The following is a 26,207-nucleotide window of genomic DNA, read 5'->3' on the forward strand; positions in this document are numbered from 1 at the left end:
ATTTGAATAGAAAAACGAAGTTCCATTAAAAATAAGATGACTTAGTTAATAAAGGTTATAAATGATCATTAAATTTTTTTGAAATCTTATATATATTTTTATATATTATACATATTTATATTATTCTCACTTATGTAGATGATAGGACGTAATGTATTTTATTCCTTATTTAGACTTGTACCAGAAGATTAAATCAATGTATCAATATATCTTAACTAACTTACTCGATTAATGCTGTGAAACAATATTAATTGAAAAAAGTTCAAACTCCCTTAAACAATGGCGTGTACTGATAAGAATCCAATTTTGTATGCAGTGGAGATGATTTATAGAGGTATTATCTGAATTTAATATGATTTTTAAATTGATATGAATATGAGTAATAATTTTTTAAAAATTATTAAAATACAAATAATTTATTAAATAATCTAACAAATTTATATTCATGTTCTCTCTTGTTTTTAATTTCATTTTGACAAAATCTTGTTTTTTAGATGAGAAAAAGAAAACCTTATCAAATAAATCTAAAGAAACTGAAATAATTTATCAGATTGGATAATATTGAATAAATAAAATGAAAAGCTACTGTCGAATTCAAACTACATATTAAAACTTATAAATATAAAATTACATGAATATCTGACTCAACTCAAATTTATATTTTAATATTTATAAATTTATAAATATATTTAAAATTTAAAATTTTATTTTAATATGATATTATTTTGTTAAAATTTAATAATAATTTACATATAATCAAATTTCATCATAATAATTATTATTAAAATTATACATGACATCTTTTTTAAGTCAAAGATTCACTATATTTATCTTATTTGCTTAAGATAAAATAATTTTTTATTAAAAGAATTGAATTTAGTATAAATTCATAATGCAAAAATCCAACCAAATAAACTTGCGATCCTGAAAAGTAATTTTTTTACGATGCGAAGCCTAAACATGCCACTGGATAAATCAGGTTCCATGATCACCTGAGTAAGTAATGAACACTGACAACAAAACTTTCCAAAAAGTAAAAGTTTGATGAGGTGAAAGTTCCAAAGCTGCCACCACTACATGTCATGTCATATGTTTTGCAATTAAAGACAAAATGTTTGTTCAACAAAACAGCATTTCTGACAAATAAGCAAGTGGTAATCTAAGGAACCACTAACCACGAAACCTTCCATTTATTATACACAGAAAACAATACAAGACCGACAGATTCCCGTTCTTCTGTCTCCCGACCCTGTAGTACCCTTTTAACTGCATCCTCATCATACATTTCTTCTTTTTTCTCTCCAAATCATTAGCTAGCCATATATAATAAACTTCATGCTAATTAGCATAACTAATCACATCACCTAATATGAACAAATTAAATTACTTCTTGCTTTTCTTTGCCCTCCCAACACGTAGAAAAGAACCCAACCCAAAGAGACCAGCACTTGCTTTCGAAATGCAAGGAGTTGGTAGGTTCAAAACAGGACTGATCCAAAGACCATTGGCATAAGATCCACCGTAATAACTCTTACCAGAACGAGACCTTTGCACAGGATACAAATTTAAGGTTGAAGAAGTCGAAGATGACAGTGGCTTGGCAGCTGAATGCTGCCTGCTCGAACTAACTCTCTTTGGAAGTGGCACCGAACCAGTTGAATTGCTTCTTGACAAAGGAGGTGAATAAGACATGAAGCTTTTCTTTCCATCACAACTAAGACTTTTGCTTCTGCCGAACCCCCAGAAAGAGTTGGACTGACTTTTCTTCTCACAACAACCACCATTCTCATTGACAACTTCTCTAATGCTATCTTTCTTCATAATAGGGGAACATGGAAGTGGAGGAAGTCTCGTGTACGGAGCTTCCCCATAGAGGGTGTGTTTCCGAGTTGTGTTTCTCTTCTGTTGCATCTGAACGGGAAGCATCACCCCATTAGAGAAAAGTTCGTCGGCAGAAGATGATTCAAACTCGAGGCTTCTTCTCCCGGTGCTGAACTCAAAGTCATGATTTGACCCGAGAAGCATAGTGTCTTTGCGTGACGCATCTTGTTTCTTTGGTTGCTCAGAGACATCATGGGAAAAAGAGAAACGAGGGGGAACTATTTCAGAACACATAATCACGCTGTTCTTTGTTGCCACCAAAGTTGAAGTGTGAAACAGAACAAAAACGAAAGCCAAACAAGGTGGACTTTTTAAGGTTGGATGTGAGTTAGGAGAGAAAAGTGAGGAAAAGAATTCAAATTAAAAAGCGAAACAAGGGGAAAGAGATTTAAAGGGGTAGAATTTGAAAATATGAGAAGTAGAAGGAAACAGAAGGCATCCAGATACAGTGTACAAAAGGAAGCATTTTGTTTTCAAGGGATAGAGATATTGTGTGAAAATTGGAAGATCAAAGGAGATTCAATGCTCTTCTCTTACAAGGGATTTTTTTTGTCTATGATTGTGGTTAATAGAAACAAAAGAGGATGACAGAGAAAATGACTTAAAAAAGGAGAAAATGTTGTGTGTGAAGGTTAAAGGTATGTGGCTGAAACCAAGATCTAATTCTGCTGAAATGAAGGAATAATGTTTGGAGTTTTGGTCTGCAAAATAGGCAGCCAGCATAAGATGTAGACTTTGCTTGTTCTTATCTCAAACCATTGATCAACTCCCATATTCTTTTCCACCGTCATCTTTATATATATATAATTTTAATAAGGTGGGAGGAACATTGTCTCTTCTATAACATAAAGTGTAAACAATCACAGTTTATTTTATATGTTTTAAGAAAATCATCTGGATGATGAACCAGTCTCAAATTAACATTTATAAATTAGGTTTGCTCTAGCTCTGTAATTATCTCTTCTTCTTGTGTCTGAGGATCATTTCTTAATACTGATTTCAATTATCAAATTACACGTGGATGGACCATACTGCAGTCTTTATGGGTTAATCACCCCATACTTTGAAATGTATACTAAATACGTTTTCTTAATTTTTTAATTATGAAGAAAGAATCTTCCCCCAACCACTGACTTAGAAGCCTCTGTATCACAATTTGTTTTTCTTAGCAACATTTCAATATTATGGATGCATTTAAATAGTTACACTTTCCATTTTCTTTTTTCTTTTAATTCAATCAAGTACACTACCCTTCTTCTTTCTTTCTTTTATTATTTATTTATTTCATTTACCACTTCCTTCTTTTCACCAGAAAATGTTTTCAAAACATAAAGACTTGTTAAAATATGAATGATTCGTATTCTAAAGAAATTGTTACGTATTGTAACTTTACTTACGCAACCATATCTGCTATAAAAACTTAGTCAAATTAATGAATGATACTGACTCAATCTTTCTTTACTACCCAACATTACTTGTATGACACCACCATGGTTGCAAATAGAAATATTCAATCCTTCCTTCTAATGTCCTTCGGTGTTCATCTCTGATCAAAATCACAATTTTACTCATCATTTTCATAATAAAGACTCCCATTAAATGTTAATACCACAAAATTTACTCTTGAAGATAAAGAAATTCTTTTTTTAAAAAAGTAAAGATTAGAAACAATATTGTTTGATTATTTATATATTATAAAAGAAAAGATAAATAAAGTTTTGAGAATGGAGGATAGAAATGAATGATGTTCCATTTTAGTGAAAGATGGCATGTGAGTAATTTGAGAGTCCTTGTTTGCAGAATGCTGGGGTTGGCACAGCATGGGACCCACTTACCAACACTGTTTGAAGGAGCAGACAGAGCATCTATGAACCCTAAATTAGTCATAACAGAAGCCATTGTTTGGGACAGGAAAAGATGTAACAAAAATCATAAATGACGTACACTTTGTTCATCCCAACAAATGTTAACAATTTCTGTACACATATATATGAGAGTGTGACTGGTCTTCATTTGATTAATAAATGGCGTGAATGCTTGAGTGGACCAAACAGAAAGTAAAATATCATCACAGCACCAATTATATATATTTCCTGCTGATGCTGCCTCTTCATCTGTCAAGAAGATAAAACAATCCCAAACTAGTACGTTTCAGCTTATTAGTCAACTTTAATTATCATAAAAATAAATAAATCAATGTTTTTTTAATCATGAATAATTTTTCAATTTGAGATTTTACAATGTATTGATTGGAACTGGTGGCATAGGATGGAAGAGGAAGAAGTAAAAAGATACTCAAGTCATAGAAACTTTTAAACAAGATTACTGTTATTTTTATGAATTTTGACATTTTTATTGCAGTGTTTCAAAGCTTATCAATCATTAATCATTATATAAAAAATTATTATAAAAAAACAAAGTATAAAAGATTACATCAAATTTATGTTAAAAATTATATTCTATGAAACATAAACAAATTATATATATTATGAAAAAATATCTAAACAAATATATTGAGATAAAATATTAAATTATTTAAATAACTTATAAATAATATGTTACTTATATTAAAATTAATAATTTGTTACCACCTTAAATTATTAGATAAGAATAGAATAGTAATTTTTAATAATTTAGACTCGTTTGTACAATACCCAATTCATATCAAAATCAAATCTATCACTATGAAAAATTTTGAAAAGAGTAACTATACTTTGATCCGAAAAAAAAAAGTTATACTCATTTGATATTTATCTTTGAAAAGACAAACTAATTGTGAAAAACATAATTTCTGAATCCCAAATTTTCAGGAAATTAAATAATATTTTCAGGAAGGTTTAAAATTTATTTCAAAATGTTGTTTCTAAAAGTAAAAGAAATATAGGTCATCCAATTCTCCATTTCGAAAATGGAAACAGTGATCCAAGAAAAACGTACCAAATTATTGGAATACACCGTCTCCTTGTTATCACATTCTTTCAACAAGTTTGGAAATTGCAGTTAGATGAAGCTGCTGCATAAGAGAAGAAGACAACCTTCTCTAAAAACATTCCCAGATAGTAAAACGGAGCAAAATTGATTTTAAATTAATTTCAAAATAATTTTGGATCAATTTTTAAAACAAAAAGGAATTTCAGATTTTTTGTAAATTTCGTCAATTATTATTCTATCAAAATTTGAAAACCTATCGATTTATTCATTGAATTGGAACTTTACATGACCTTGATTTGGGGTCATATTGTCAAAATTATACAACAATAAAATAGTAATGAAAAGATTAAATTTGTTAAGAAAATTTGGAAATGTAGATAGCATATTAATTTTGATCTATTCCAATTAGTTATCGAATAATTTTGGTCTACACAAACGAAAGATAAAATCTTCTAATTACTAGGGGAGTGTTGAAAACTTATTCAGTATAGTTGATTTTCAGTTAAGATGATTTAATATGAAAAAATAAGTTTAATATCTGATATTGCTAAATAGTCATACGTACTACACACAAACAGACTCAACACTTGGAAGCTGAGGATTTATAGTTGATTCACCCCTATATTAGGTACATTTGATTGATGCCGATATAATACAGTATGAGAGGGTAACAGTCACAAATATCCTAAATGCAAGATATAACAAAATAATGACCGTGCAGGCATCCATTGGTGAATAGTTCCAATCTTTTTACAGGCACATGCAGCATGAATGCATTATAATGTCCACGGCTGGTGTTCTTATCATGTGAAGTTATGGTAATATGAACAATTAGATGACTATTGTAGTTCAGCCATCAAGAAAAACATACTCTTTGTCATCGAAGATCAATGACATCAAATTTTAAATCTGGGTTCATGTAAACATCTGTGCAAGTATCGTAAATGGGACCACCATCAGGAGGCTGATTGTGTGAATGAAAGCCACGTTGCTGGCATTGTCTTATGACCGACATTCCACCTGGGGTTGTTAACCGAAAAATGCCATGGCTTCTGTACATGTAAACAGATAAGAGTCATTTCAAAATAGACAATCTTTCGGGCACCGAAATTCAGTACCTTTCTTATGTAAATCTGAAAAGATTCCAACTTATTCCTTATAGTTGGGCAAGAATAATAAACAGCTGACGTAGAAGAAGCACAGCCAAGAGGGAAACCATCGTATTATTGTTAAATTTTTATCTTTTTATATATTTTTCTTGACAGCTAAAGTGGAAAATGGCTTTAAGAATTATTTATCATCACAACGTACCTACCAAATTCAAAGCCTATGATAGTGAATGATGGACAAGAAAAATGCAGGAGTAGAAGAAATGAGGATGTTAAAACGGATGCCTGATTACACGAGACTTTATACTTATACAAATTGATTGTGGACATCAAGAGATTGGTGTAACATCAATGGAGGAAAATATGACAGAAAATCAATTAAGGTGGTTTGACCAACGAGGATAGTAGGGTGGATTGTATGACTTTAAGTCTTCTGAAAGGAAACCAAGAAGAATCATCAAGTACATAACATCTTTGAAACTTTGGGCCGATCACTTAACAATGAGAGATACTAGGATTTGAAGCCAAGTCATGCAGTTATTATAAGTAAAAAGATAACTTCCTAGTACAAATAGGATTACTCTTAACTAGGCAGTGTTATGCTTGGTAGTTATATATTAAATTCGTCTCAAAATTTTTAATTGGATTCCTTCCTTGCCCTTTTCCCACATGAAGACAGACATTTTGAGACACGATGTTACCTTGAACTGTCTGTTGGTGCCATGACTATTGCAACAGCTTCTGGCAGCATAATCTATAGAGACAAGGATTTGCATAAGATGCAAAGAAAGAATATAAAGAAAACACACAAAAATAAAATGTACTCAGCTTGATTAGTAATTGAAAGCACAACAAATATGTGTGAGAGACACAGGCCTCTGGAGCACTACAAATAGTTCCGTGTTTAACAGAAAACATTTTTAGAATAAATTTTAGCAAAATCACCAAATTTCTCTGAGATCGATATCAAAGCAAGATTCGCTAGAAACAGATTTGTCAGGTATATTGTAAATTATACACTGTATATGAAATAATATAGGTTTACAGTCAAATATATGTTAGATAATGTAAAACTGAATCTAGAATGAGTAGTTGCAAGTCTTCATGTATCAATTTCTACAGGAAATTTAGTCTGGGTAGCGTATAAACCATTTCCTCATTTGCAAAAAGCAGAAATATATTTCGAAGACTAAGGCAAACATTTCTCAACTAAAATTTAAGAAAGCTCTCTTGAACTCACCTGATACGAGTAATGGGTATGTACATCAATTGATGACATGAAACAAGATTGTGTGGGATGTGTCTGGCAATGCAAAATTATATATCAGTGTTTGCAACATGGGAAAAGAAGCAAATTAAGTTAAGCGATCAATATGTATAGAAAACTGAACTCACGTGGATCCATCCTAGGGGGAAAAGAGATTGCTTATCCTGTACTTCAAATATCTCCTCTTCATTTGTAGCTTGGCACTGCTCCAAATGTAACAAATTTAAAACAAATAATTGTAAAAAGATATTACTCAAAAGGCTTGAGATGAATATTTCTTACAGAACTAGCTGTTGCCTCCTGCTTTGGGATTATTAGAGCTGTAATATAAAATTTCCTGTTTTTCTGCAGATCAGTTGTATTAGCAAAATATTAATCAATATCTCACAATTTCAGCTGGCAGATAGATCCAAAGTTAAAACCCAACCACATGGGTGAAAATTTTACAAAAACCTAGCATAGAAAAAAAATTTGTGTAGTGTGGATGCCCAAACACGCATGACTAAAGACAAGGTCCACAAATTGTTGTTGCTATGGACTCAACACAAAATTATAACACAAGTTTAAGTTTATTTTTGGTTGCTAGGAATCCAACAACAGGTTAATTTAATTTCTCAGATGAACAGCATTTAATACAAATGGAAAATAATATGGAGTTGATAGGTGCCAAGCTAATCTTGGATCTGTCCTTGCTTGTTGCTTCAAGTTCCAAAAAATATGTGAAATCACTTACAAGCAAACCTGCAAGAATGCCACAAGTCTCTAAATTTTTGTCAGTATTTGATTTGGCAAGCTCCATAAAACTCTTCATCATAGAAGTTGACTGCATATAGAAACAATTGTCAGGAAAATAGGGAATATACTACAACTGAGAATAGTTATTCCTCCCCAGAAATGTACCCAAAAAAGTGTTGAGAGAGAAAATGGCATGTGCTGAATTCTGTGTTAAATTACATCAAAGCATATATTTAAATTAAGGGTTATAGATACAAGAACATATAGTTTCTCTCAACAAAATTACGTAACATGTAATCCACCCTATTTACAATATTATTATAATAACATTTTTCTAACACTCCCCTTTATGTTGAAGAATATAATCCTAGGTATGAAGATTGCTACTCATAAAACTGGCTAATTGACTTTTCAATGACTAGGTAAACATTCACCAGATAATCATTTGAATTGACAAAGCTAGTAGTGATTCTCCCAACAAGATCTTCTCTTTAATAAGATGATATCTCTTATGATGTATAATATATCCTGAGGATTTTGTAGTCAATAATGGACGAAAACATCCCAATCATGAGATAAAAAGTCGTAAGAATAGCATAACTACAGGAAGATAGTTAGTAGTAGCATAATTATACAATATGTACCTTCCATATCACAATTAAATTAGAAAACAAGAAGAAAGCATCAAAGAATGTTATTAGTTCTTACAATGTGTAGTTGTAGAGGAGACTCAGCACGAACAATACTATCTGATGATGGAATTTCTTTCATACATCCTTCCTCAATAACATGAGGTGACACTGCTGGAATCAAATCCTGTACTTCAGCAAGTACAGGTGGAGGAGAAGGCTGTCTGATAACTTCTATTTGAGTAGGGATTTCTGTTGCTTCAAAAGAGATAAGAGAAGGAGCTTCATCAGCAAGCTTTTCCTGGAAGTTGTCACTCAGGGTAAGAAATGATTCTACATCTGATCTTTGTTGTTCTGAAACGGTATTATCTTTTTCACTCAGAGATCCATCTTCCAAGGGTTGTTGAAGGCTGTTTGTTCAGGAAGACAATCCAACAGGATGGATTTAGTTTATATAAAAAGTAAATAGATAAACAAGCTCAAGGTGCATCATGGGCAAAAACATTTCTCTTATGATCCAAAGTGGGGCTCAAAGTAGGCCTTACAAGATCAAGAGGGAGGGGATATGGGAACAGGAAAAAGGGTGATGTCCCATTGCTTGAACAACTGAACTAACTCAAGGGACATCAAGGATGGTAACTTGAGAAGCATTTCACCAATCATCAAATCAAACCCCTTTTTTGAATAAATTATCTAAATAAAGTACCATTATTTAGAAAGACCAACAACATAAAAAAAAAATTGCAGAAACTTAAAATAGGCCATAACCTTGGAATTTCAACCGGAGACAAATCTATGATGGTTGGATACCTGACCTACATCCAGATGGAACATTCAGAATGATCTTTGAACAGAACTGGAAAACAACTAAATTCTAAGCATACCCCTTGATCACTTGCAGGTGGTCGCCACTGTCCTTTCAGTCCATTGGGACCTAGAATAGAATGTCTGGAGAGAGTTTCCTCCTTTGGACGTAGGAGATTTAGAGATCTGTAGAAAGCAAGCATAATCACAGGGTTGGTTGTCAAACAAAACAAAATCATCTAGCACTATCCACTTTTATATGCAAAGTATAGTATGACAATTGCAGTAACTAAACAGATTATAAAACTCCCACACAACTTCATGCGTGCAGAGAAAGTGGGAATAATTTTATGCAGCGCTGATCACCGTCAGAAGGCAAAACATATACGTAGGAAAAGTCCAAATGTTCAAAACTTACAGTCTTCTCATATTTTCTTCCACAGGCCTTACACTAGAAAACTGCTGGCCCCTTGATCCTTGATAAACAAACTCTCCTGTAGTTGGCACGATTGCCTGGTCACATACAAAGCACATGGATACAGAAAAGTCTTTGAAAGGGGAGTTGGAGAGCATACAAATAGCTAAAAAGCATTCACCCAAAAGAATAGATATAATTGTGAGGAATGATTGCCATTGATAAGCTACAACCTTCAAAGCAAATTCACAGGCAAAAGAATGAAAAAAATTTCAGGAAAATTATACCTTTGTTCGACCATAACTAGCCAAAGATTGCTTTTTCACTGGAGAAACCATCAAATTATTTGAATAACAATTTTTCAGCCCATTGTGATGGTGGTATGCTCGCCTGCTGTTATTAAACTCATTGATCTTCTGTTGCACCTTTGGTTTCAATTTCTCCAGCTCATTCAATGAATTTAACAATTTCTATAACAAGAACCTCAAAATTAAATTACATCCAAGAATGTGCAACACTTTATAGATCGAAGACAAGATGAAAGCCAACCTTTCTCAAAATTTCTTTCTTGATTTGTGGAGATGATCTATAATCTCGGTGACGTGGTATCGTCTCAGAGACCAAACTAACACCAACCAAGGGCAAAAACCTCAACTCAGTTTGATGACAAATATAAAAAAATAGAAGTCAACTACTCTAAACCAAATGATCTCAAAAGACAGTAGAAGTCACTTATGAGTCAAATAATATACCGGGGGCATCAATATTACCTAGAAAATCTTAGGAGCATGACATATAGATCGACGATATTGTTCTCTGCACGAAAGATATCAGCCTGCAATATCAAAACAAAAGAGCTGAGAGGTCATGCAAAGCAAGTATTGAAAAAATTATCCTAAAAATAAAAACAGTACCACATTATTATTCCCAGATATTGAAAGGTATTAAAGCAAAACAATTAATTCGGAAGGGGAGAATAAAATCTAAAATGTCAGTACAAGCAATTAGCATTAAAAGAAAAAATATGTATAGTCAAACACTGAAATTATTAGTTGCAATGCTGTATATATGACTCGACATGACTGGAAGTAAAAATCGAACATAATAGCATAATAGTTGAATAGTGAAATCCATACATGCAATTTTTCATGTCACTCTTAATTAAGATCTTAACTTACTATCTAACACTTCTATATTAAAAAAATGTATAAAAAAGGGTAAATACAAATATTTTCAATTGTCATTTTTATGCAAAGGGGAGCACTTGCACAACATTATAGTTGTCCTTTGTTTGTGAGCAGTTGGTGCTAGGTTTGAATCCGAAAACAATAATATGAAGGGGGAGATAGTGTATAGTGATACTCTCAGTTATCTTCGTTCAAAAATGAGCCTTTGAGCACTGGGGTATGTTAGCTTCTCCAACAAACAGTTTATCAGCTTAGCTATGCACACATGTAACATCACAATGCATATTGGATAGTTAGTTGTAACTTAGGCACCGACTAGGAAGAATGTAGGCTTAAATCTATTAGTTCTATGCTTCTCTTGTAACTTTCTATCTTCCCCTATCACTCTCTATCTTATTAATGCAAGTTGAATCTCTTGTATAAAAAATATTTTCAGTCAATTAAATCAATAATAACAATGAGCTTCTACTATGAAACCCCTCTCCTCTAATTTGGGCTCTACGATTTGTGGCCACATCACTTTCTATAAATAAATAACTGCAAAAACATGATGTTGAGTGTCAAGAATATAACCTAACATTCTTATAAATTTAAATGTAATAATATATCATAAATGAAAATTCAAAAATGAATTGCAATATATCAGTGAACCCTATCTGCCTCGTCCTCCTCCCGTATATTCTTACAAAAGCAAATAAAATGTTAACAAATTCGGTGGTGTTCACATCATACCCGGTGTAAAGGAGAAATACCTGTTTGAGGATATTATCGGCGATTCTGTAGTAGAATCGCAGAGCAAGTCGATTGTCAACATCGAGTTTCTGCGTACTTGCTGCGATATTGATGGTCTCCGAAGACAACATCTCCCTTTTCCTTCCGCAGAATAAGAATTGAATATATTGTTTCTGTGCTATGCGTTTTACTGCGGATGCAGTTCAACTCTCAGTTTAGCTTCGCCGAGTCGTCGCCAATGGCGGCTTCGGAACACAATAGCAGATCAGCGGATGTCATGTTATTTTGGTTTCTCGCGAGGACAAAAATGGTAATTTTAGTTATTATTCTGTTGTTTTTTTTGTTAGTTTGTTTGATTTGACGACCTCGCACCAACCTCGTTTTAAAGTTAGCAATTAACAATTTTTTCACTGTTTTGCTATTTTCTTTATTAAAATTTCATAATCAAATCAATTAGTTATATTAAGTATATCCACGAACGTGAATGAATAAAATGTTTGGTTTCTTCCAAATATTTTAAAATTAGAAACTCTGCATTATATTCTCTGTCATTTCTAACATGGACAAAATATTAAATTTTAAACTTTAATGGATGATAATAACTTAAAAACAATATTAATATTCCGTAAGTAAGTATTTTCTTTTTTACCTTTTGTAATTGATAAATAATTTAAAAATTTTGCAATAACCACTTAAACTTAAACTTTTTATATGTGCACTAATGTCTACAGGGAAACTTCTCAATTTGAGGCTTATAAGATGGGAGCATGAACTATTGGCACAAACCTATTCCTGACATTAGGCTAAGTGACCTCATAACTGAGTACATAGCAAGCATATGGACAAAAGGAATTATTTCTGGAAGCGGTTGAGGTTACAGGATTATAGAATTAGAAAGTATGTATTATATTTATTCTTCATCAATATTTGCTTTTTCTAATGGTTTTTTAGATGCTAAACCCGCAACTATTCATAAAATGCTTGATTTAAAGCATGTAGCTAATCATTTGAAGGTTATTTTTTAGAATATTCATAAAATGCTTGATTTAAAGCATGTAGCTAATCATTTGAAGGTTATTTTTTAGAATATTCATAAAATGCTTGATCTAAAGCATGTCACTATTAATCATCATTTGATATTTCACTTTTCTATAAAATAATCATATCCGATTTAAATTCTATTTTTTTATTAAAAAACACAAAATACGCTTAATTATTAATAAATATAAAATAAATAAGTAATTATTACATATATTATTAGTTTCATAAGAAATTTTTTCTAGAATAATGTAAATTTAAATTCTATATTTTTACTAATAATTATTATAATAAAACAGAGCATACCAACACTAAAAAAAATAAGTAACAAAGTAAGTTACTAATTATTAATATGAAATTTATGCAATATTATAAAAGAATTTTGTTTTATTCAATTAAAAATTTCTTTCCATATATATATATTTCATTATAACATATATTTAAATAAAAATTATATATTTATTTATTCACTTTTTTAAATCTAAAATATTATGCATTTAGACATATTTAATAAAGATAAAATATCATAAAATAATAAACTTTTATAATTCTTAAGAAGAGAGTAAAAACTTGAAAAAAAAAGAGATAATATTAAATAAATATAAAAATTATGTATATAAAATATTATTTAGATTCCTATTTCATCGAGTTATATAAAAAAATTATGTATATAAAATATTATTTCTCATAAATAAAATATGAATACTAGTAAGTAAGAGGAAGGAAATGAAGAAAAGATAAAGAGAAAATAACCAAAAAAAAAGAATAAAAGCTTAAAAAAAAGGAGATAATATTAAATAAATATAAAAAAGAGTGTATATAAAATATTATTTCTCATAAATAAAACATGAATAGATAACATGAAGGAATGAAGAAAAGATGAGGAGAAAATATCAAAAGAAAAATTATTTGTTAGATCTCACATTTTTTTGATGAGAAATGGTAGCATGAGATACTTTTATCTTCATTTCATATGGTACAAGGATAAAATGGTCTAGAAAACGTAAAATTTTGTATTTTTTTTTTAAAAAGGAAAATAAAAAATAAATAAGAACAGTATCAAAATAAATTAAAAAATTTAGGTGTTTCAGATAATATTTTCCTTTTTCTAACTTCCACTGTAAATATTTGTGGCTTAAATTTTGACCTGCTTTACAAGTTACTTTTTACAAAATGTAAAAACTCTTCAACAGTCATGCCCTTTCTAAGTTACCTCATTCCTATCCGTCTTTGAAAGAACAGTCAACCTCTATCATCATTTGTGAACTACTCATTTGAGTAAACATTCTGAAATATTATAAAACAAACTAATAAAGATAAGTTTAGGATGAAATTAATGCGTTTCGTTAATCCAAATCCAATAATAGCAAAATCCACTTGCATGAATGACAATGCTATAATTTTTCCACAGGTAGGCCCTTTAATTTTTAGATCACTGTATACAAAATAAAGAAGTAAAAAAAGACTATAAAATAGCACTGCAAAAGGAAAAAATATGTATATGAAATAAAAAATAACGTACTGGCTTGGCCTACTACTTCTTGCGAACAACTGGGATACACTTCACCAGCACACCAATTGGCCAAGACAAAGCTCCAATGCTAACACAAACACCCCATTGCTCCCAAGTCAATCTCTCAGTATTGGCAAACTTTTTCAGAAACTCAACCATCACTAGCTGAAGAACAACAGTTAGGCTCACAATTACAATGAACAACCTATTCTTACCAAGTCCCTTAAATATGTTCTTCTTCTCCAGTTCCCTTGCATTGAACTCATTGAACACTTGGCAGAGGACAAAAGAATTGAAGATAACGGTGTTCTTCACCTTCTCAGTAACATCAAAGATTGATCTTCCTCTGAATTCTAAAACCAGCAACACCATAACCTGGTACAATGCCTGTGAAATCAGGTTCCTCCACATAACTCTAGTTATCAGTGGCTCAACTCTACCTACAGGTGGCATCTTCATGAGATCATTAGTAGGTTCCTCGGTGGCTAAAGCCAAAGCTCCAAGGGTATCCATTATCAGGTTTACCCACAAAAGCTGGACTGCTGTAAGAGGCACCTTACCAGAAGAAACTGCAGCTACAAAGTTTATGACCAGTGCAGCAACATTAACTGTGAGCTGAAACTGAATGAACTTCTGAATGTTTTTGTACACACATCTTCCCCATCTGATTACTGTAACCACAGAAGAGAAATTGTCGTCAAGGATAACAATATCTGAGCTCTCCTTTGCCACTTCAGTGCCTTCTATTCCCATGGAAAGTCCAATATCTGCTTCTTTTAGAGCAGGTGCGTCATTTGTGCCATCACCTGTGACTGCCACCACATTACCCTTCTGCTTTAAACATTGAACCATCAGAAGCTTGTCAAATGGAGATGATCTGGCCATGACCCTGATTCTGTCAATCTTATCCATTCTTTCCTCATGCGAGTAATTTCTGAATTGAAACCCTTCAACCACAGCATCTTCATCCAATTCTTCACTGGGATCAAGAATCCCGCATTCAGAGGCTATGGCCTTCGCTGTGTGCACATTATCTCCGGTGATCATCTTGATCTTCACTCCAGCATTCCTACATGATTCAACTGCTGCTTCAACTCCTGGCCTACAAGGGTCTTTCAATCCAAGTATTCCCAACAGTGTTAGTTCTGTCTCTTCAAGCTTTTCACAGACCTGCCCGTTGGAGCTCTTTTGGGCAAAGGCAATGCATCGCAAACTTTTGGTAGCCATGCCCTTCACAATGTTCTCAATCTGAACCCTTTCTTCATCATTAAAGATCATGATTTCCCCTGACCGGCCATAATAACTTGAACACATAGCCAATATCATCTCAGCAGCACCCTTCCAATGTGTAACGATCCTGTTGCTCTCTCTCTTCTCCCTCATCAAAATCCCACTTCTCTTTTTCTCAGAGTTAAACGTCTCCACATGAATGATTTCACAATGCTGCTTCACAGCATCAATGTCCATCCCCAAATCCACAACAGCCCAAGAAAGCAATGCTTTCTCAGTTGGACTACCTGAAATTTCGGGCGGAGACGTTTGTTGGGTCTGGTAAACACTTCCTGCGGTATTCAACCCAATTCCTTCTTTCAATAATTGTACTAAACTCGGTGCCAAATACGCACCTTCTGCTATTTCCTCTTTTCCCACCCAAACCTCGGTCACCTGCATCTCATTCATCGTAAGAGTACCAGTTTTATCAGTGCAGATTGTTGTTGCTGACCCCATTGTCTCACAAGCAGAGATTCTCCTAACCATAGCATTATCCCGCATCATTTTCTTCATGGAATAAGCCAAAGTCAAAGTAACAGCCAGAGGCAACCCTTCTGGAATAGCCACCACCACAATTGTCACAGCCGCAGCAACAATCCCCACAACCGCATTCATAACATCATCAAACTTTGTCTTCCTCCCAACGAATTCTCGGTTACCAAAATCATCTCTGGTACTTCCTGTGAAGTAACGTATCATAGATACCACCAAAACAAGCGCAGCCACCAACAGCCCAACCTTGCCTATAGCAGAAGTCAATTTATTAAGACGCACTTGCAAAGGTGTCTCCTCATTAACCTCTCTCGCTATCGAACCCATCATTTCACCCCAGGCAGTGTTCACGCCCACAGAAGTGACAAGCATGTATGCAAAACCATCACTGATCTTTGTGCCAGATAACAAGAAAGGGTTTGTGTCAGCGTTCACGTGAACGTGATCACTCTCCCCCGTCATGCTAGATTCGTCCACCTTCAACGAATACCCTTCCAAAAGCACTCCATCAGCTGGAACCTGATCACCGATCTTCAGGTACGCAATGTCACCAACCACCACATCAAAGATTGACACGCTTCGGCGTCGACCACCTCGTACTACTTCGACTCCAATGTTCTCACTCTTCGCAGAAAGCTTCTGGAACTGTCTAGATTGATTGAAGTTGCTCACGGAAGAGACAACAATGACGAGAATAACCGCCAATATGATGCTTCCTCCATCGTACCAGCCCTCCTTCCATCCATGCTGCTTGATCCCAAAGCCAAGAGAAAGCAGAGCACAAGCCAAAAGGATGATAATAGTGGTGTCCTTAAAAGATTCAAGAACAAAAGAAAAAAAACCTTTAGATGGAGGTTTGGTGAACATGTTGACACCGAAGACACGTCTTCGGTGATCAAGATCATCCTTGCTGTCGCTTACGCCACCCTTTACATCGGTTTCAAGAAGTGAAGCGAGTTCCTTGACGCCTCCAAACTGGGTGAGAGACTCGAGCGTCTTGTCCCTTACCATGTGACTGAGAAGATCGGGATCAACGTCGAAGGGTTTCTCATGTGGGGTATGCTCGTGGTCTTGTTCAACATCAATGGCCAGATACGAGAATGAGCGCAAGAGCCTTGGAGTTTGAAATTTGAAAGCTTTGTTGGAGACATGAAGAACGAAAGAGATGGCATTCAAAGCCATTCTCCACCTCTTCTTGCATGTCATGGAGGACGTGTAGGGTTTGACCATGCTCAAAAGACTCTTGTCAAACAAGAAAAAACCAGTACTATATCTGATGTGACAGGAAAAAAAGTACTGAGATTCTGTCAAAACTCTCAGTGAGATTCAAGGATCTGAAGACGAAGCAACAATGTGATCATCACGGGTAATTTATATGGGAATTATTATCATCAAAACTATGTTACTGGTTATAAATTACGCGTAATTCGTGTTATTTCTTTGAAGTTTCCCTTCATCATATTCATTAAGTTTCATAACGCGTTTTTACATCCGTTAATTGCAGTGTTTTCCTTTCTTCACTCTACACATATATTACCCATAAATAGCACGGTTTAGATATTTACTGCTTTGGTTTTCAATATTACTCATTTATTTTTGTTTTGAGTCTTTTAATTGCTAATTCGAATAAAAATGAATTATTTTACAGTTTAATATTTTTATAACGTAAAATACTGTTTTGATGACTTTTATTATAATTTTATTTTTATTTTTTAACATATTATTATAAGTGTAATTTTATCATCAAGAAATTTTTTATATTATTTTTACTTTAATAAAAATATTTTTACAACCGTTATTTCATTTACAATTGACGAGTAATTATGAAAAAAATGAATATATAAATCGATAAGAAATTTTTTAAAAATATCATATCATTATATTACTATTATTATAATATAAGGTTATCAAAATATTATGACTCCTTTTAGTTAAGATCAAAATTCCATGTGATAGTATGCGCAAAATACGTTGTTTTTTTATTTTTTTTATTATAAATATTTCATTTAATTTTTTTTTTTGGTAAAAGTCATTGCAAACATATTCGAATTGTAATTAAAAATGAAATCTGAACAAACCATAAATTTTTAAATAAATACAAATAAATATTAAATTGCAATCTGTTTCCTAAATAAAATAAAAATGTCCTTATTTTTAAACTGAAAAATATATTATATCACAGCAGTACAAGTCGATGGCAACTTATTTACTCTAGGGAAAATATGGTGTCAATAATAAATATAGGTTTGCAATTTGCTTATTTGAAATTTTATTTTATAATTAAATCATCAAATTATTAAATAAGTATTTTAAGTATATAATAACAACAGTATTAATTATAAACTTAAAAGTTTATAAAACAATTATAGTCCATTGACCAGTCAACATTATCAACCCGTTGAAACTTGCTCAAATTAAAGTTTTTATTTTTAATATTCAATACTAATAACAAATTAATTAATTAATACGGTACACACACGTACACATATATATATATATATATGCATATATTATAATGCAAACATATATTTTTAATTATGAAAAATAACCAAGTATAACCATTATTCTCATAAAATATAATTAGATATAATCAATTATTTTTATTAAATTAAAAATTTGAATATGTGTTATATAAGTGCTAGCTAAAAACAATAAGAAATGTTGATCTATTTAAGAAAGAAAAGTGAACTTGTGCTGAAAAAAATGAAAGAAGTCTGACACAAAAGGTTTGACAGAGTCTATTGTACACTGCTAGCTATCTCTGCTATCCACCCATACTTGAGCAGAGAAGAAGAGCAACGTTGTTGATTCAGAGTGTTAAAAATTTCTAATTTTGATCCAAATCCAGCCTCATTCAGCTGTCACCAACTTCATTGGGAAGATTGAAGCAAACAAATCAATCATCTCTTTTATGACTGCATTACCCTTTTGCAGATCCCAAGAAGTATAAGAATCAACTTTCATTTATTCATTCATTCTTTCTTTCTTGCAATTTTACTTGATGAAACCGAACTGGGAGCTCAACAACTGCTGCAACCACGAACAGGTGGTGTTTCTGGTCACTGTCGGTGTCTGCACTGTCGTTATACTTGCGGTATGTACCCTTCTCCTCTGCCACCTTTCTTTTACTTTTTGCATTGGATCCATTAAACATACCCCACTCCTGGTAAGACCCAAGTTGGGAACTTTTTTCTTTTAGGTAAGATCTTTTGGGACATTGTGCTGCTTTGAAACAAAATGAAATGCCTTTTTGTAAATGGGTATATTCTGGTGCTACCTTTCTAAATTTGAATTGCTATTTCCAAAGTCAACGATTCAAGCTTACCAAGAATGTTCTTTTTCCTTACTACCCTAAATTGCTTCAGTTAAGCATAATTAAGATCGGTTATGGATAAACTCTCCTAATTCTGCATGTTAATAGCTATTGCAATGCCTGAATCTGAATGGTTTATGTGGTTTTATTAATTTAATGTTCACTCAAGTATTCTACATTTATTGGATGGATTTTGTAATTGTATCAAAACTCCTGGTATGTTAGTATTGTTATAAATGCGTTGAATAATAGTATGTTACCTATATTTTCGTTGTAAACCCACCTTTTTTGTAATTCCTACATTTTTCAGCTATGGAGAACAGTGTTACTCAGACCCTTTAAGCTTGTTACCGTATTTCTTCACGAGGCAAGCCATGCAATTGCTTGTAAACTCACTTGCGGTCATGTAAGAGCTTAATATTGGTGCTTTTGTTTGTTCGATTAACATTTCTGTGTTGATTAAGTATTGAAAGAGAACATAACTTTTGTTTTGGCTTATCATTTGACCAGATTTTTAGTGTATATTTTGATCTATCTGTCTCAAATATCTCTTGTTTTTAAGATTTCTGTTTTCCCTCGTCTGATGTTACCACACTTTGCTTATAACACAGTGCCGAACTTGTATTCTTAATCTTTACTCTATCATTTAACTTGAAAATCACAAAACAAAAAAGGGCAGGATAATTCTTCTTATTTATGGAAGGTGGCTTAAATCTGAAATGTTTGTTTGAATGGCTAAACTCATCTGCTTAGTGCCAAAAATATCAATTTCACAGATAGGATTTTACGTCAGTTAAGGTTAACTGGTTGTTTTTACTCCTGCAGCTCATCTATAACTAGTTTTTATTTTCATTTTTCCCAAGTGTATCTTTTGGTTACAAGTTCTTTGGTTTTTTAAGCGATTTAAGACAGGTATATCCTGGTTCCGAGGTTCTTCCTCTCTTTCAATTTTCCTTATTTGCTAATCAAATGAGTATGCCATATTACCATCACTTCGCAATAACTTATACTCACATTTTGTTGTAGTGTTTGGCATAAAAAATACTAATTATGGATATTCTATACCTGTGTAATCTTCTTTTGCTTCTGAAAATCAGAAAAAGTATATCGCTTTCAGTACAGAATATACCCTTGACACGACATTTAATTGCAGGTAGAAGGAATACAGGTTCATGCAGATGAAGGTGGAACAACCCAAACACGTGGAGGCGTATATTGGTTGATCTTGCCAGCTGGATGTATTGTCAACAATTTTTTCTTATACATTTTAGTTTTTTTACCTTGACATGTTAATTTAATTTACAGCTCTCACGCAACAGATAAACATAGCAGTCTAAATTATCAAATCTATTCTGATAAATGTGATCATTTCTGTTCTTATTGCTTATCATATACAGCGTAGCAGTTAATGTGTATATCCTGCTTATAACTTTCGTAGAATACTGTCATCATTGCTATTAGTTTCTGTAAATATCTGGTTTCATTTCATCTTATTTGTTTTTTTATCCTTGTATTGTTGATTCAGATATTGGTTCATCTTTCTGGGGCATGGTATTGATACTTGCATCGACAAAACTTCTTACTGCCAGAATAGCTGCTGGTTGTTTTATTGCTGCTCTTCTTATTGTTCTCTTCGTTGCCAAAAACGTAGGTGATGGACACTGGCCACTTAATTTTAACCTTGATCTTTCTCCTTTCGTGCTACAATGTCTATTCAGAATATGAAAATTTAGAAACAGATTGAACAGTTTCAAGCATCCGTATCACTATGAAGATTCAAACCTGTTGATAAAATGAATTATGATTTTGGATTATTGCTATAAAATTCAGTAATAAAATACTTGCATTTCTGTGTCATTGTGTGAAAGTGAAACTATTTTCTGAGATAGAGAGAGATTTTGATCCATTTTGCTATCTCTGCCTTATATTATTCTTGATCTTCAATTCTACATGCAGTGGACTCTTCGGGGACTTTGTATTGGTGAGTTGTGTTTTCATACTATAGTTTTATGACTTACAAATAATGAATGTATCATCTTTTTTTCAACATATTTTATGTTTGGATATTGATGTCTCAGGATTTATAGTGTTCCTTGGGGTGATATGGATTTTGCAAGAGACAACCAAAGTTCGAATCTTGCGGTACATTATTTTGTTCATAGGTAAATACAGTAACAACCTTTTCTTTTGAAAATTATTTGGTGTCTCTATTGAGATATTATAGCCTAGTTTGGGCAAGGGGTTTGTCTTAAGAGAATCCCTATCCAATTCCTTATCCAGGTTAAAGATGAAGGTTAAGGTTACTTTGATCATTTTCATTGAAAACATAACTTATTTTCATTGAAATGCAGGAGTGATGAATAGCTTGTTTTCAGTATACGGTATGTTTTTTGGAAATAAAGAATTGAGGTGGCTTGGTGTTACATATACTTTTTGTATGAAATATTAAGACCCCTTCAATATGAGATTGCAGACATATACGATGATCTGATCTCCCGAAGAGTAAATTCTAGTGATGCAGAAAAATTTGCAGAAGTGTGCCCTTGTCCTTGTACTGGTGTTGGATGGGGTGTTATTTGGTGAGTATATCTTATTACAGAGAGTTTACTGTGTTGTTTATGCTAAAGGTTATTGAACTCACTAGTTTATTTGACCAATTCTAAACTCTTTCTGCAGGGGTTTGATATCTTTTATCTTTCTTTGCGGAGCAGTGTATCTGGGTGCTGTGATCTTGTCATAATTCACAATGTAGCTTTATCCTGCACTTGTCATTAGTTTATGAGTAATGCCTTCCATTCTAATCCTTTTTGGATTTTTTATTTTTTGTGCAAGTGCAGCAAGAAACGTTCTATTACCACTGAAATGTGATTCCATTTATATCTATTCCATATTTATTTTTTATTCTTATCTCTCTTCTTATTACATAATGACTCTTATAAATCTATCAATTTTATTAATGTTAAAATATATATATATATATATATATATATATATATATATATATATAGTGCACCAATTTTGATAAATTATTAGCGTGCAAAAATTAACGATGGTATGGGTCCCATTTCCCAAAACTAATTCATAGATTGGGTTACAAAGAAAAGATAATAATTCCTCGTTTTAACTAACAATTAACGATGCATAAGTATTTCATAAAATAATCTATGCATCACAATTTAACAAGAAGAAATTTAACAATATTGAATATATAGATAAATTAACTGAAATTTGAGTGCCAGAAGTTTTGCCAAATTTTAATCATTAGGTGTTGTCATCAACCTAATTCACTCCACGGTTAATGCAATCAACTTAATTCGCTATATGAATATAATGTATATATTGCAATATAATCAAATCGCATTTATTCAACCTAGGTATTTATAAAAGTGTAAATCAAAATAAAAATTTACGATATTAAATTAGTTAATTAATTATTCAAATTATTTAAATAACAATATCTTAATACTACATAAACTAAAGTATCAAGATATATAAGATTAAGAACAACAAATAATTATAATAAAAATACCTCCAATCGAATTTCTTCTAAAACTCTTGAATTAAATAAATTAAATATAATTTGATCCAAATTAAAAAATGTTAAATTTTTTTTTTAGCTCAATCTTACTTATAAAGATTGACCAGTGGATTCCTATCTTGACCTTTAAGAAGCAAGTGGGTTATTTACATTGTATATTTTGAGGTTGTTTTCTAACAGAACTAAAGTATAGCAAAGAGGAGCACAAAACAATACATTCATTTACCGTCAACATAACATAATTCTACTAACAAACAAATTCGAAAGAATTCTAAATTGTACCTAAAAAATATTTAATCATATCAGGAAGTGTTAATTCAACGTAAACTTAAATTTTAAACTTGAATTCGACAACTAGAAATGCAACCAATGCAATTCGAATTAAAGATAATATTTTGCACACAATTCAAATAGACAAAACGTCATTTTAGCAAACATTTTGACACAGAACTGGTTATTTTTATGAAATTACGGCCACGTACCACAAATCCCCTTCTCAAAAATTAAATCCTGTTTTTCTGCCAATAAACTGAATGAAAAATATTAACCATAATTGAAGGTTTCGAATCAAATGAACTTCAGATTTATAATTATAATAAAGCTCAAAACTACATCGATGAAACCAGAAATAGTACTTTGAAAAATCCCAAATCGAAAGTCAAATTGTAACCAAAATTTTAACCAGCATACTCCATATGCAATTAATAAAACTAAGCCTCTGAGACAGGATAATCAAACACAACATCTTTGCCCGAAAGCTTCCTGTACACTGCAGCAAATGTCTCCAACTTGTACTCAGTGTTGTTTCTCTCCTTCGGGTCCAAGAAAACCTACAAAATCATTGAATCATACAAATTTAGCAGGCAACAATAAAAGTTAGAAAATAGGTACTCAATCCCATCACTAACAAAACACTTTTATAGAAACCTTTTACAATTCTATTCCAATAGACAAAGTATCTTGGAGAAGTGGCAATAAGAGCTATTTATACCTTCATGATCTTGGATCCATCAATTCTAAACCTCACACGCTTCCCAACAATCTCAGCAGGCAATACAACATCCTCCAGCATTGCTTCATGAACAGCAGTAAGAGTTCGGCTGCGTGGTCGCTGAACAGCAGAACCCTTCTTTGGTGGCCTCAATATCCTTCGGGTGGCAACCAAGATAACATCCTTCAAGTTATAATCAAATTAAAGAGGATCAATAAAAAAAATATAAATAACATGATACAAAAATAGAAAAAAAAAATGATATACAACAAGCATTCCACAAAGGAATGTTTAAGACTATTACACAGAAAAAATTAGCCAAATTGCACTCAATTCCGAGGGATGATTAAATGCTGAGGAGAACATGATCAACTCTAACACAGGTTAATCAATCTCGTAAGGTGGGACAGCAACTTTTTTCTTATTTCGTTAGCATGGCAAAAACAATTAGTCATCACGAGTTCTGAGACACATTTTAAAAAATTAATTCTCCTCTTGCACAATCAACGGAATAGAATGATTTAGTAAAGAGAATAAAAAGGATACCAAACGTATTCTAAATCTAAAATACCAAAAATCATGCGAAAGCAAAATTTTGCTATATACCTTCCCACTAAACTTCTTCTCGAGCTCCCTAACAAGTCTAACATGAATCTTGCGGAAACCTTTCCTTAATCTGTATGGAACATGAATGACAACAGCCTTGCGGTTCCCAGAAACATCAATTTGGCTGCAGATATTTAAACGGCATTTACAAGTCAGAGGGAAAACCAATCAACCTTGCCAACAAACACAGACATATAATAGGCATGCTTACATGGCTGAATTAATGTATAGATCCTTAAGATCACTTTTAAGCTCCTGGTTGGTGTTTTCCAAATCAAACAGTGCCTGCAAAACAACAAGTTAACACGATTAGAAATAAGTGTCATCAAACAGCAACATTGTATAACGATTAATGTGTTACCTGCCCAACTGATTCTTCAAACTCAGTTGGCTCGGCATCCTTATCCTTGTGGATTTTCTTCCTTGATGTATACATCTTCAAAACTATACAAAACAACAAAATTTTAATGTGGCTAAACAAAATTAAGGATCGTTCACTTTCACATAAACTACAAATTGTTGTACATGACTTGAAATTTCATACAAAGTATAAAAAGTCTAGATAAAACATAATAGGTGTAGAAACAAACCTAACCCCAATCATAAAGATTTCAAGATACAAACCCAGCCCCAATCAGTAAAAATGCAAACAGCCATTTGGATTAAACCATTACACTAAAATAAAAAAGAAAAATTTTGCTCTGCTTTTCAGTGACTCTGTTAATCGATATACAGAATACGTAAAGGAGGCAAATGGATTTCCAGACACGTACCTTACCAGGAGAAGATGCAAACCCTCAGAGATCTGCGGCTAAGACTAAGAATGCGAGTCCGTGCTGATTTCGCAGTGAACGAAAACCCTAGGGTTTGAGATGAAACTGTTTATAAGGACTGAATGAACGACTGTGATGGATTTTATGTACACGTGGACGGTCCATATTGTCAACTGTTTTATTATTGGGCCTCACTGTCTTGTTATTTTTTAAATATTTATTAATTACAACCTCAGTTTGCTATTAAAAGTCCTTTCACTAGAACTTTGTTTATTGACTAAAATATCCTTGATGCTTTAATCATTCATTTTAATAAATTATTTGTTTCTATTAAATATCTCAGCAAAATAATTTTACAAATTACATAAAAAATAAGTTTTCCAATCCTTATTATTTCTACCGGATTTTCTTACCATTTCTTAATATACATTATAAATAAATCTTCATTTGATATTATTTTGTGTATCTCTATATATAAAATTTTATAGAATTTCTCTTGTTTTTAAGGATGACAATATATATTAAATTTTACTATTATTATTATATTATACGATGACATAATAATTATATAATGTAGTAATTAACTTGTTTGATTAAAGATATTAATTAAATAATTAAGATTTAATCATATTTATAATGTGTTTTTAATATATATATATATATATTATATAATAAATTTTTAAAATAAAAAATTGAAAATGTTGGCAGATCAAACTATCCTCTATAGGAATGGGTTAGAATTTTTCAGTCCATTAAGGAACCAACCCACCTCATCTCATTTTAGACATATCTGTTTTATTCTTATTGACTTTCAATTATTTTTTCTTAATTCAAAAAATCATCTCATTTTTTACATCTCATTTTTTATAAAAATATGATATTTTGACACAGCTTAAATTTATATAATATATTAAAAAATAAAATAATAAAAAATAAATAAAGTCTTGTATTTAAAAAATAATTAAAAATAATATCAATTAA

At 32.1% G+C, this 26,207-nt stretch overlaps 4 protein-coding genes and 1 pseudogene across 6 annotated transcripts; 1 reads left to right on the plus strand and 4 right to left on the minus strand.

The window, feature by feature from the left end:
• Window positions 1-1,171: 1,171 nt before the first annotated feature.
• LOC148205345 (uncharacterized) lies at window positions 1,172-2,659 on the minus strand. The gene has a single exon (XM_088110452.1). It carries the CDS (start codon window positions 2,113-2,115, stop codon window positions 1,384-1,386), a length of 732 nt encoding a protein of 243 aa, XP_087966578.1. The 5' UTR covers window positions 2,116-2,659; the 3' UTR covers window positions 1,172-1,383.
• Window positions 2,660-5,511: 2,852 nt separating this feature from the next.
• AMSH1 (associated molecule with the SH3 domain of STAM 1) lies at window positions 5,512-12,011 on the minus strand. The gene is made up of 14 exons (XM_047313209.2): window positions 11,711-12,011; window positions 10,542-10,606; window positions 10,321-10,396; window positions 10,059-10,241; window positions 9,775-9,869; window positions 9,437-9,542; window positions 9,321-9,367; window positions 8,632-8,962; window positions 7,922-8,011; window positions 7,471-7,533; window positions 7,317-7,391; window positions 7,162-7,224; window positions 6,623-6,675; window positions 5,512-5,864 (listed from the first exon to the last, which is right to left on the minus strand). Exons 1-14 carry the CDS (start codon window positions 11,819-11,821, stop codon window positions 5,690-5,692), a joined length of 1,533 nt encoding a protein of 510 aa, XP_047169165.2. The 5' UTR covers window positions 11,822-12,011; the 3' UTR covers window positions 5,512-5,689.
• Window positions 12,012-14,148: 2,137 nt separating this feature from the next.
• LOC124837751 (putative calcium-transporting ATPase 13, plasma membrane-type pseudogene) lies at window positions 14,149-17,235 on the minus strand (annotated as a pseudogene).
• A 1,460-nt stretch (window positions 17,236-18,695) lies between these two features.
• LOC124837747 (uncharacterized) lies at window positions 18,696-22,225 on the plus strand. 2 transcript variants are annotated; one of them, XM_088103034.1, is made up of 10 exons: window positions 18,696-18,949; window positions 19,052-19,099; window positions 19,629-19,724; window positions 20,472-20,556; window positions 20,844-20,965; window positions 21,275-21,299; window positions 21,397-21,480; window positions 21,670-21,699; window positions 21,792-21,897; window positions 21,995-22,225. In XM_088103034.1, exons 1-10 carry the CDS (start codon window positions 18,917-18,919, stop codon window positions 22,056-22,058), a joined length of 693 nt encoding a protein of 230 aa, XP_087959160.1. In that variant the 5' UTR covers window positions 18,696-18,916; the 3' UTR covers window positions 22,059-22,225. The 2 variants fall into 2 exon arrangements, with proteins under 2 accessions (XP_087959160.1, XP_047169164.1); XM_047313208.2 differs by having other exon boundaries at window positions 18,697-19,099.
• A 1,161-nt stretch (window positions 22,226-23,386) lies between these two features.
• LOC124837755 (small ribosomal subunit protein eS7) lies at window positions 23,387-25,327 on the minus strand. Of its 2 annotated transcripts, none has more exons than XM_088103036.1 (6): window positions 25,232-25,327; window positions 24,815-24,897; window positions 24,665-24,738; window positions 24,454-24,577; window positions 23,848-24,030; window positions 23,387-23,686 (listed from the first exon to the last, which is right to left on the minus strand). In XM_088103036.1, exons 2-6 carry the CDS (start codon window positions 24,887-24,889, stop codon window positions 23,567-23,569), a joined length of 576 nt encoding a protein of 191 aa, XP_087959162.1. In that variant the 5' UTR covers window positions 24,890-24,897; window positions 25,232-25,327; the 3' UTR covers window positions 23,387-23,566. The 2 variants fall into 2 exon arrangements, with proteins under 2 accessions (XP_087959162.1, XP_087959161.1); XM_088103035.1 differs by having other exon boundaries at window positions 25,227-25,326.
• Between the last annotated feature and the right edge of the window lie 880 nt (window positions 25,328-26,207).

This window comes from Vigna umbellata, chromosome 1 (genome assembly GCF_029865625.1).
Source record: "Vigna umbellata cultivar VRB3 chromosome 1, Vumbellata_1.0, whole genome shotgun sequence".
NCBI classification, from domain to species: Eukaryota; Viridiplantae; Streptophyta; class Magnoliopsida; order Fabales; family Fabaceae; genus Vigna; species Vigna umbellata.

What these genes read in the sequence shown, in the direction of transcription:
- LOC148205345 (XM_088110452.1), bottom strand. Translation starts at nt 2,115, where the DNA reads ATGTGTTCTGAAATAGTTCCCCCTCGTTTCTCTTTTTCCCATGATGTC.
- AMSH1 (XM_047313209.2), bottom strand. Translation starts at nt 11,821, where the DNA reads ATGTTGTCTTCGGAGACCATCAATATCGCAGCAAGTACGCAGAAACTC. An exon ending in GCATTCTTGCAGGTTTGCTT is followed by an intron (nt 7,534 to 7,921) that starts GTAAGTGATTTC and finishes ACTGATCTGCAG; the next exon opens with AAAAACAGGAAATTTTATAT. An exon ending in ATACCCATTACTCGTATCAG is followed by an intron (nt 6,676 to 7,161) that starts GTGAGTTCAAGA and finishes TTGTCTCTATAG; the next exon opens with ATTATGCTGCCAGAAGCTGT.
- LOC124837747 (XM_047313208.2), top strand. Translation starts at nt 19,007, where the DNA reads ATGAAACCGAACTGGGAGCTCAACAACTGCTGCAACCACGAACAGGTG. An exon ending in GTTGATCTTGCCAGCTGGAT is followed by an intron (nt 20,557 to 20,843) that starts GTATTGTCAACA and finishes TTGTTGATTCAG; the next exon opens with ATATTGGTTCATCTTTCTGG. An exon ending in TTCTCTTCGTTGCCAAAAAC is followed by an intron (nt 20,966 to 21,274) that starts GTAGGTGATGGA and finishes TTCTACATGCAG; the next exon opens with TGGACTCTTCGGGGACTTTG.
- LOC124837755 (XM_088103036.1), bottom strand. Translation starts at nt 24,889, where the DNA reads ATGTATACATCAAGGAAGAAAATCCACAAGGATAAGGATGCCGAGCCA. An exon ending in TTGAAGAATCAGTTGGGCAG is followed by an intron (nt 24,739 to 24,814) that starts GTAACACATTAA and finishes GTTGTTTTGCAG; the next exon opens with GCACTGTTTGATTTGGAAAA. An exon ending in CTATACATTAATTCAGCCAT is followed by an intron (nt 24,578 to 24,664) that starts GTAAGCATGCCT and finishes AAATATCTGCAG; the next exon opens with CCAAATTGATGTTTCTGGGA.